We start from the raw sequence: 12147 nt of genomic DNA, 5'->3' as shown, positions 1-12147 counted from the left end.
GATTTTAAAACATGAACAATTTTTTTTTCTGTTGAACAATATATTTTGTCAGCACAAACTTATTCCTAGAAAAGATGCAGGACAGAACAGAGTGAGCACAACATCCAAAACTGAACCATAAAAACAGAACCATTAAATCGCATTACAAATCAAAGTTACACTCAGCAGCACCCCAAAGAACCTTGTGGTTTAGTACAGAAACAATCCCAAATACTAAACATAAAAAAGAACAACCTTATACTCCTCTGCCCCAAAGATATCATCAAACACTACTTCACAATTCAAAACAAGGTTTGAATTTCAAGCAATCTTAACCTCAATAGTTCTAGGTTTCTTAGGCTGAGGCGGAGGCAATTTTTCAACAGTAACACTGAGAACCCCATCTTGACACACAGCCGAAACAGCATCTGTATTAGCATTCTCAGGAAGAACAAACTTTCGCATCAATTTTCCAACCCTTCTCTCCATTCTCAAATACTTTGCACCTTCTTTCTCTTCTTCCCTCTTCCTCTCACCACTTATCACTAGCACATTCTCATCTTCGACCTGAACCTTTATGTCACCAGATTTCAACCCTGGCATGTCGATCACGAACACATACGAATTTGAATACTCCTTCACGTCTGCCGGAGTAGCAGCCATCGCCTTCGCGTCTCTAACGTAGGACTGTGTCGGAGCATTGTGTGATAATGACTTGTCGGAAGAGTTGTCGTCTGAAAGGTCCATCATTTGGTGTAGAACATGCAATACTGGAGCATCCAAACCCATCAATCTGAAATCCATATTATCGTTCTTTCTCCGATGAAGTGATATTCCAATATTCTGATTTTCTAAATTCGTTGATTTTGTTGGTGGTGATCATTGGAGTATTTAAAAAGTGAGAAATGTGTGAGGAAGAAGAAGCTTGAAGGTTCTACACAAATGAAATGAAACAAACTCTCTTGTGAAAACTTCTAGTACTTTCTTTTCTTAAATGATAAATTTGAACAATAAGAAATGGACACGTGGATTTCTAAATTCCTTTCTCCTAGCCGCCTCCAGATGTATTGGCCTTTTTTTTTACTTTATATAATGATATTCTTAAAAATAAAATAGAAATCATATTTTATTAAGGCTAAGGGTCGAATCCAAAACCTTTAAAATATGAGGTATCTATTTTGATGGTAAACTTTGACAACATTTATATTTAATATAATATATTATATTTATAACTAAAATAAATATTTTAAACTTCTTTTTTTACCAAATTTGAAAAACTAAAGTTCTGATTTGAATATTTGATCATTTGACTAAGCTCTCGTACCACTAATCAAACTTTGTCCCAAGATATCTCAAAAAATAATATTTATTATTTAATATTAAGGTATAAAATTATAGTGATATATTTATAAAAGGATCCTACTAAGGCGATGGTTATATGTCGTTTAAGGAGAGGCGACAATAATATGTCAACCAAAGGGGAGGTATCGTCTCACCCCAAAAGTCTTATCATTGCTTAGGCATGGAAAACGTGAAAAGAAGAAATTTCTAGGACAGAGAGAAGTCAGGGTCATTTTGACCCACGATCTCTTTGGAAATAGTTATTCAACGGTCGGCCATGACTGAGTGGATGGTGACTCTTCTCAAAAGAAGCATATGTCCTATATGCCTATATAAATACACCTCTCTCATAGGAGGAAACACATATCATTACACCCTAAAAGCATAAAACTTAATTGGATCATAACTCACATTGATCACCCCTCATCAACTTGTACCTAAGCATGTCGTACATTCATAGAGTCTCTCACCTCACGTGAGAAGGACTCATAATTCCAAAGTAAAACATTATTATAAAGGGTTTATCGTCGTCGTGAAAAAGACCTAACCACCCTACAACGTAATACACCTACTAGAGTCTTTGAGTACCTCTGCCATTGCAGGAGGGACACATACACTTGTACTTTTTAATCTGTACAAAAATTTTAAAAAGTTAATGATGGTAGTTTCAATTAAGAATGTAGAAAATAGTTTTCAGCTTAATTGATTATATCCTCTAACAATTATTTGAGAATTTGAAAGAAAAGAAGAGAGTAATTTTGGAGGGAGAGAAATAAAGAGAAAAAATTTCCATTTAAAAAATGTATTTTTATAATGAATATAAATGAATATTTATCATTAATATTTTTTTAGTTGTAAAAGTATTTATAAATACAAACATTAAATTTGAAGAATTTATCTAAACCATAAAAAAAAACTTATTTCACTTCTATTTATACTCGACAAAAACTGAGTATCACGATCCAAAAATGGATGACGCCCAAAATAACGAAACCCTATAAAATAAGAGACGCTTATGATGGTATTATGTAATGAAGGCATATCGATGATGTCAGGGGACGAAATATCACTCTCACAGCTGTAATCCAAATGAATGTATTAGAGCCCCGGGGACAATCATCTGATAACATAACGAATTATACTTTGACATATGCTTATTTGGACGATGATCATTCGACAAATGGTTTTAGGCCTCTAAAAATTCTAGAAAAATCCAAATATAGGGACCACAGACGTCATATCGCGAAGTACATAATTTTTTATATCTTTGTACCTCACATTTGATAGTCACTTACCTTAGGAAATAAAGAAAGAAACATTGACGCCGTTTGTGGATACGAAATATAAATTGCAACCACTTAATCAAAAGTTAGAATGGAAAATCAAAGAAAATAAAGATGTGTAACTCCAACCTCCCATGATTCGTTGCTAGCAAAACTGTGATAATAAACCCCAACCAGGAAGAAGGGGATACACAAATCTAGTTAACAAGATATCAAGCTCTCGGGTCTTATTGTTGATAAGGGTTGTCATGGTCAACTATGTCATACAAAAAGTTTTCATAGATAATAGAAGCTCATCTAACATAATGTACGATAACCTCTTGGAAAATCTACACTTGACTTGAGAAAGCCTCATTCCGTACTAAGAGAGCGGCCTCTAAGAGATAATTAGATCGACAACAAGACCATGGGGGTACAAAGAATTAATGATGTCTTTTGGAAGGAAATAAACTAGGAAAATGGTGAAGACTCGGGAACCTATTATTTGACTTTAAATCCTTATACAACTGCATAATTGACCGTCTGTCATTGGATAACTTGGGAGACGTTTCCTCAATGATCCACCTAAAGATGAAATATCACATTGAGTTAAAGAGAAAAAGTAAATACAAAGTCAAAGGAGCCCCAACAGACCATTGTCAAGTTGGATAACGTCTCAACCAGAGTCAAGGCCTATATTGGAGGATCTAAAAGTAGGGGTAAGGAGAAGGTGGAAGTACCTTTAAAAAGTTAACAAACAATTCCAGAATAATTCAAAGCCACAGAAAACTATTATTTACATATGTATTATTTACTTTTTATTTTAAAATATGACTAGAATGAAATGACCTTAGCCATCTCGAACATTTATCCATGTTTACAATTACCAACACTTTGAATTAAACAAGCATTATACTTCTTTCGCTATAATATTTTGTCTCTAAAGATCCAGTTGTCATCCAAAGGGGATAACTTACATAGAACCACCACGTCAAGGAAATACACTCATAAAACGACGCCCCTAAGAAAGGGAATGCGTCACCACAACCATAGCTAATGGAAAATGAACTCCACTCCTTGACTCACCACTTGGGAGAAGAAAGGCCACCTAAAAATAATCCACCTTTCTCTCAAGGAAGCTTGGAGAATGGTCAAGCAAAGGGTATCATTGGGTCGGGAACATCCTTATTGTGGATTAATAGAGACGAAGTATATGTCCTAATCAAAGAAATGTATGAAGAGGAAAAACACCAAAATAATGACATGTGATGGAAGAAAGAACTATTACAAGTCATAAAAGTGTCATAAGTTACAAAACACAAAGGCTTAAACCAAATAAAATGTGTTCTTCAAAGAACTACCAAAAAAGTGAAACTCAAAATAACCTTATTTAATCTGTTTATCCTTCACTGTTTTGTTAGGATCCATCCTGGAGGTCACCAATGCTACAATAGAGTTTAAAGCACGAATTTGAGTCATTGCATTCTTGAAATATGTATGCTCGCACTGGCATCCATCACCTCAAATTCAAAACAAACCCTACCAAGCTGGTGAAATTTAGAGCTTAAGTCAGAAAATTATCCTTTATGATTGAAGACAAGCCTTCCAATGGGTTTTCCTTAACGTCACATTGTCCATGGCAAACGAAACAACTTGCTCTTTTTTCCTTCGAATCTATGTTTTCATAATGCCTCTTTAGAACCTCATTCTCGCTCGGAAGGGGTCAATGTTAAAGCTCTCCTTAAAAGTTAAGGACAAGATATCCTTCCATTAGAAGGATAAATGTTAAGACTCTCCTTAGTAGCTAAGAGCAAGTCACAATTTGTCCTTTTACAGGTGGTATGCTTAATTATATTGATTATCTTCTGACATGCTCCATATATTCTGTGAAACAAAAAGGAAAATTAGAACGTTTTATAATAAGACTAAAACCCAAAAAACAACTTTACACGCAATTTGATTTTGGAGAATCGTCCAACATATTCTCTCTAATACCAAAAAGTATAAAGTACCATGAGAAAAGAGTCTCTGAAGAAAATGTATCTGCCTACCAATCTTTTACTTATGCAAATAAAGTTCTTTTTCATTTAATATGTCTTTACCTGTTTTCATTTTTATTCAAGCCACTCATTTCGACTTAGTAGATATCAATGATACATTTACTTTCAAACTTAACCATTTTTTCCAAAGTAGCCAGCATTCAATGCATGTATTCAACAACATCAATGCACACTTCTTTTTCCCAAAAATGTAGCACTATATGTCCTAGGATTTACTAGTTTGATCCTTCAAGCAATAAAATTAAAACTAAGTGATTGTTTACCAAAAACACTAGTGAACAAATTGGTACACCCAGTGGGACATGTTAATGCAAATGTTTTGAAATATTTCCTTTTAAAAAAAAGTGGCGTCTTTGTTGTTTCTTTGTAGTGAGGAGTGGTAAAACTCTATTAGAAATGGTTCATCCTAAAAACACGTCAAGGGCAACAACAACAAGAGGGTCTTCAACTTGTCGAACCTCCTGTGCATGGGGGAGGAGAATAGTACATATGTCAAGTTAACCTGGGAATAATTATGGTGAATAGGAACTAAGATGCTGAGGAGGTAGTCACAAATGTTCAACAAGATAACCTAAGGGGGAAAATAATTTAGCCCACATGGTCTAAAACATTCTAGCTAAGAATGGCCTTAGTGTAGGATTACATAGGCCAAATTCCGTGTCTCCTTTATTTGAATATGTGCTACAAGTAGAACTCCCTAAGGGCTAGAAAGTCCCTAAATTCACCAAGTTTACAGGAGACACAAGTGAGTCGAATTTCAAACATATCGCTCGATATCAAACTGAAGCAGGCGATATAGAAAATAATGAGAATTTAAAAATGATATTTTTCCCAAATTCCATAACAAAAAAATGCTTTGGTGCAAGAAGCGTTGAACGAGGAAAAGTTGAAGTTTGCTGGCAAGGCTAAAGCCCTAATGCAGGTGGATTTTGACCCTCTGCAAATCAAAGACACAAACAATGTTAAACCACTTAAATGTTTAATACTCGAGACTACTGAGAGCCCCGAAGTGGCAATGGAAGTTTCTGACTCAGAGTATGATGAGAAAGTCAAAGTGATTTACCTCAATGCTGAGGAGGAACTCGTGGATTTCCTCAATAGATACAAATTGAAAGGCTCAGAAGTCATGTTGTGCCCTAGGTGTAACATTATGTTTGATAGGAAGGCTACTGAAGGTCTTGAGAAAACTAGGCCCCAACCTTCTAAGGAAGGCAAATGGCCCCAGTCGAGGCCAAATTATGCTTTCAACAAAATATGTGTCCCCTATAAGACACTCTCATACCCCAATTTTGTCTGAGTATTTTAAATTCATTTGATACATGTCCATTTGTCAAGTTTTTATATTTTTATCTATATGCATTTTATCATCAAATAAAGTCACCATAATCATGCATATATGCATTATAGTAAAAAAATCAACATAAAGTCAAAATTTTAAATGTTGAAGAAATTGACTAAAATTGTATTTTTTTTCATTATGTATTTTAAAAAATAAATTAATGATCATTTGATTTATCATCAAAATATCCATTTGGATTTTATTAATCATTTTCATAGATCATAAAACAAAAATAAATGTTTCTAAAAGGTCCAAAATATCTCTTATTTATTAAATCATTATTTCATGCATATGTTACGTAATTATTATATGTATATATTGCATTATTATTCACTATTTAATTAAATAAGTTTCTAGAAGACACTCACAATCTTTGTATAATTCCTAAATTATCCTTTCTAGAGCCTATAAATAAATTTCATTTCATTCACAAATGACATCACCAATCATTCACGAAAATTAAGCCAAAACTCTATTCATTTTTCTTCAAGTCATTTCTTTCTTTATTGAATTTTATTTTAGGTAAACTCTCATGCTTGTCATTTATTGAATTCTATTGCATTCTTATTCTTGCTTCATTTATTTAATACCTTAATCATCACCATTTTGCATGAAAACTCTATTGATTCAAAATCAAGAGTTTAAAGTGTTCTTGAACCTCTAGGAGCAAAAGTGATTAAATGTGAATTAATTTTCGTTTATTTAATTTTATTTGTGTTATTATTCTTACTGCACTTAATTAGTATTTTAATCATCATCATTTTTCATGAAAACTTTATTGATTCAAAATCAAGAGTTTAAAGTGTTCTTGAACTTCCATGAACAAAAGTAATTAAATAAGATTTAATTTTCATTTTTTTAGTGATTTATTTTAATTCTGAGCATTCCGTATTGTTCTTGAGATCGAGTAGATGAATTTCTATTACTAATTTACTTAATTTCATGAAAATTTAAGCAATGTATGACTAAAATAAGGATGAATCTTGTTGTTGTTTTTGAAAAAACTCAGAATTAATCACAACTATTCATTTCTTAGCAATAATAAGCTCCTAATTGGGTCCAATTTGCTTTCCTAGCATTTTTCCTTGTTTCTTTTTAACAGTATTTCTTATGTTTGCTTAAGTCGGGTCTTGAGCCATTTTTTGTTATTTTTTTTTATTTTGTTTGTTAAACTTATATCTCCTTTATTTCTCTTGTATCTCATTTATTTTGTTCATAGTTTTTTTGTTTTTATTTTTATTATTTTAATCTTTTATTATTATTATAATAAATAATTAATTTAAATCATGCTTAATTAATTAATTATATCTTATTGTTTAATTACCATACCCTTCATACCCATGCAATCATCTTTGTCATTTTTGTTAATTTAGACTTATATTTCTTATTATTGGTTTATTTGTTTAAATTGAAAATTAAATGAATAATTATATCAATGTTTAAAATATTTTATAAGTGTAAAAGCCCTTGGTCCAACGCATATTGGATTTTGAAACCCCCATAATTTTATTTATTATATTATTATTGATTTTTATTTATTTATTTATTTAATTGCTACAATTAATTAAATAAATAGATAATATTAATAAATATAGATAAATAGTTAAATGAGTATTTTCAAACACATCAAAACCCTTGGTCCAACGTCAAGTGAATTTTCCAAACTCTTTTCCCTCAATAATTTTGTATCGATGCAAATTAAATCTTTCCCATTTAAGCATAACATTAAAATATTTTCTTAAACAATGGCCGGCCAAAACATTTAGAGGCCCTGATCTAATCTTTCATGTTCAACTCTAATAAAAAAATATTGAAAAAAATTATTATTTAAAAATAGTGACTATTCTCTTTGTTCTAGAGTTTGTATAGGTTAAATTATATAATATTTTAGTTTTGAACAAGATTTTAGAATGGTAGAATCGAACTCAGATCATGACTATCAAAACATTGATATAGTGCCACCAGGTCACTACATAAACATTACACATGTATTTAACAAACAACCTATATAATAAATATTTAATGTATTTTTAATATTTGAGGCCCCCAAATTTTTGAGGCCCTGTGCGGTGACACACCTCGCACACCCACAGGGCCAGCCCTGTCTTAAACAAACACAAAAGAAGAGGATCCTTGGAGTCTCGCATTCCTTGAATCATCGAATGATCGCTCTCGAGGCACATATTTTGGGTTAGCTTTTCATTCACTCTTTTCGTTTCTGAAAACACTTAACCTAAAAACTTGGACAAAAAGAGGGATCGTTAGAGTCTAACACTCCGGTAAAATCTTTGAACAATCTTTTTGAATTTCCGTTGTCCATCAAACAAATTTCATTAACACATTGACTGAAAAAGGTATCGTTGGACTCTAGCATTCTTGTAATAACCCGAATAATTGGTCCCGAGACTCACGTCTCGTTCTCATCAAGCATTTGTCATTCACCTTAAAAAACATTCAAACACATCAAACTTATTTTCTCGCCCCGTGCGATCAAAAATATTTCACAGAAGAACATTTGTCTAATCATTTCTAATGTGTATACAAACTAGTGCTTAAGTCTCCACCACGAGCATGCAAGCCAATGTTTAACCATTAGATTACGATCTAAACACGTGTTCAACCAACGCACTTTAATTTAATCAAAATCTTTTCAAAATAACGACGCTTAATCCTTTCTAATGTGTATACAAATTGGTGCTTAAGCCTCCGCCGAGAGTAGACAAGTCAATGTTTAACCCTTAGAATGTGATCTAAGTACTTGTTCTTTAAAATAAACCAACCAACAAATTGTAGCCTTTCCCCCGAACTACGAAGCTTTGAGTTCCTCATTGTACCGAAGATACATTTGACCCGCAATCTTGTCAAGCACCATAATAAAAACATTTTTGCGACCCCTTTTTATTTTCCTTTTGCACATTCTATTATTCAAAGAAAGCAATTAACATTAGCCAACATTCAATCGCAAGTTAAACTAAAAGGTTCTCGTTGAGTACAACGGATGTGAGGGGTGCTAATACCTTTCCCTTGTGTAATCGACTCCTGAACCCGAATTTGGTTGCAACGACCATCTTATTTTTTTACAAAGGTTTTATCGATATTTTACTATTTCTTAAGTGGAATAAATAACATTCGGTGGCGACTCTGTTCAAATCATTTTTTCGTGACATCGCGAAGGATCGTATTTTTCTAGATGCGACAAACATAAAATGTGGCCACATACTACATAAGAGGTCTACACAAAACCTATATGCCTTAGTCGAAGGTGCCGGTAGGGAAGTGGATACACCCCCACAATAGAACAGACATCAACCAAAAGAATGGAGAGTTGTTAGCACTAAACGCGACTTGGACACGCCTTAACAACCCTCAGGCTGTCAATAAACATTCTTGCAGTCCTAATTATAAGGGGAAGAACCCCATGACTCGAACATAGTGGTGAAGGTATCAGCGCCAGAAGAAGGTGTTCCGAGAAATGTCGTATTCTAATAACAACCAAGAAATGGACAACAAGATGGCCAAAATGCCAATTAAAGAAAGAGTTTTTCTCCCACCATCACCTATCGAACCTAAGGTTGAATTGGAGAAAAGGCCAGTGAAAGAGAGGGTGACCCGCTTTTACCAACCGACAAGGAAGAGAGTAAAGAAGAATATTGGGAAACGATAGCAGATAATTTCTCAGAGTCAGGGGGCAATCTTGATGTCCTATGCAACATTGTGTCAGTGTTGCCCATCGAATACGACGTGGTGACTGACGCAGAAGAAGAATACTCTACAGAACAGATGGCTGAGCACAAGCTAGTTTGTTATTATGTGATGAATAATGGTTATTTCGAATAGTAGAATGTCGTCTTTGAGAAATAGGATTTATGGATGAAGATACATCTGAAAACATTGTTCATCAAAGAAAAAGTTGACAATATTTGTGTCAATAAAGTCCTAGTCAATAGTGGCGCAACAATTAACTTAATGCCACATTCATTGTTAAGAAAGATAAGAAAGTTCGACATTGACCTAAGACCTTATAACATGGTGTTTTTCAGTTATGAAGGTAAGACTGGACATTCTCTGGGGCAATCCATGTAGACTTAGTTGTTGGAATCACAATTCGACCAACTTTGTTCATGGTCATTTCTTCAAAAGCTAACTATAACTTATTATTGGGGAGGGAATGGATACATGTCATTGGTGTTGTCCCCTCATCTCTCCATCAAAGAATATCAATATGGAGGGAAGACGACATTGTCGAGAATGTGGAAGCAGACCAAAACTACTACATGATATAGGTGAACCATGTTAGTAAAAGAACTTTTGATATGAACCTAGCAAACATTACACCATGTCCATGAAAGGACCAGGGATTCAGGCCCCAGGAGAATGTATTCCATTCAGTGAGACTTCACCTAACTCATGGTTTCATGTGGGAACAAGAAATCTGAGGGGAACAACCATCAGACGATGATGAAATAGCCCTAACAAGGTGGGGTGATGACGATGCTTATTATGTATGAGTCGAGCACTTTGACCAGGATTACGACCTATGTGGCCGAAAATCAGACAAAAATGGCCCAAGATGCCAAGTTACAAACTGAAATGGTCAACAAGGACAAAAATATGACTGAGTCTAATGCATGGACTCGAATTGTGGCTTACGTACCTGACAAACAGGAAAAAATGGCCCAAGAGGATAAGTTACACCATGAATTGGTCGGTGAAGACAATTTGGTGAGAGCTATTGATCACACGCTCGACCAGAGGCTCGACTGCATCTATGATAATGAGCCTTTGGGCTTTGAAAAAGACCCAATGACTTCGACTAAAAAAATCCAAGCTCGTGATTCTTTATAAGAAATCGACTTAGGGGATGGATCAATCAAGAGGCCTACTTATATCATCGCTAGGATAGATCTGTCATACCCCAAAATTTGCCCATCAATCTTGCCAAATGTTCCTCGAAGCACTCCGACTTATTCTGCAAGGCACTGACATTAAAGGGACAAAAGCCCAGCTCACAACAGGCCCAATCCAGAAAATGGCCCAAATAGCTTGCTCGCTAGGCGAGCAATTCCTTCGCCTAGCGAACACTTCGTTATGCCACTCGCCCCAGCGAAGCATCAGATCCAGTAAAAGCCCAAACTAGCTTGCTCGCTAGGCGAGCAACTCCTTCGCCTAGCGAAGCTTGCGAACATCAGAATTTTCTGGGCTTCATTCTAAGCCCATTAGGTCATAACAAGAGCACTATAAATAGTCAAGCCTTCAGTCACGAAAAGGGGGGAAGAAAAACGGAGACGGGAGAGCGGAAACGGAAAAGGAGAGCCCTAGCAAGCAAACCCTGATACTCACCAGAGGCAAGCCTTGAAGGAACTCGGCGGCACCAAGTTCTACCCCTGCCCAATTCAATCTGATTTGCCGATTCGAAGTCACAACGCAGCTGCTAACAGGTTTACATTGCTATTATTGTCTTATGTTCTTATTTTGCATATGGCTTCATGATTAGATTTACGAAATATCTTAAGCTTGGCATGTAAACTGTAGTATATACCTGCATACCTTAATGATTAATCATATAATTACAGTAATGAAATCCATAAGGCATAAAATTGGTTGAGATTATACTGATATCAAATTCAAAACCAGCAGCCGCTCGCTAGCACATCGCTAAGCGAGCCGGTAGCGAGTACTCGCTAGGCGAATCAGGGGCGAACGGGACAGTGGCTGTTTCATTTCCTTGCTGTTCTACCTTATGTTTGTCTAACCATGATTTCTTATAATTCTGCATCATTTGGGCCTGAGTTCATGACTGTTGTGTTTATGTTATGGTGCAACTTTCAATTATGCTTTATCTTGATGCTCTAATCCGTGTGTTGAATTGTGTAAAGGCTTACATATTCTCGAAGAGACGGCCGGCTAGGTATTCCACCTTATGTGTGGGATACTATTATGGAGATTTCCCCTGAATTACTCAATTGATTTTAATGTATTAATTTTATGGCGAAGATCCACCCTAATGGCTTAATTGCTCTTAATGTATTGATTTTAATATGGACCTAATTACCTACTTGAGGACGGCTACCTAATTAATTGTAAAACCTTGCCTTTAAATAAATGATATCGGACCTCTCTTTTGTTACCCCACGATTACGGTATAACGGTCATGTCCCGCGAATGT

At 34.8% G+C, this 12147-nt stretch overlaps 1 protein-coding gene across 1 annotated transcript; it reads right to left on the bottom strand.

Moving 5' to 3' along the window:
* Positions 1 to 111: 111 nt before the first annotated feature.
* On the bottom strand, positions 112 to 937 carry LOC127097931 (17.9 kDa class II heat shock protein). Its single transcript, XM_051036421.1, has one exon. The coding sequence runs from the start codon at positions 781 to 783 to the stop codon at positions 301 to 303; it is 483 nt and encodes a 160-aa protein (XP_050892378.1). The 5' UTR covers positions 784 to 937; the 3' UTR covers positions 112 to 300.
* Positions 938 to 12147: the final 11210 nt, after the last annotated feature.

This window comes from Lathyrus oleraceus, chromosome 6 (assembly GCF_024323335.1).
Source record: "Lathyrus oleraceus cultivar Zhongwan6 chromosome 6, CAAS_Psat_ZW6_1.0, whole genome shotgun sequence".
Lineage (NCBI taxonomy): Eukaryota > Viridiplantae > Streptophyta > Magnoliopsida > Fabales > Fabaceae > Lathyrus > Lathyrus oleraceus.
This window is presented reverse-complemented; position numbering and strand designations above follow the sequence as displayed.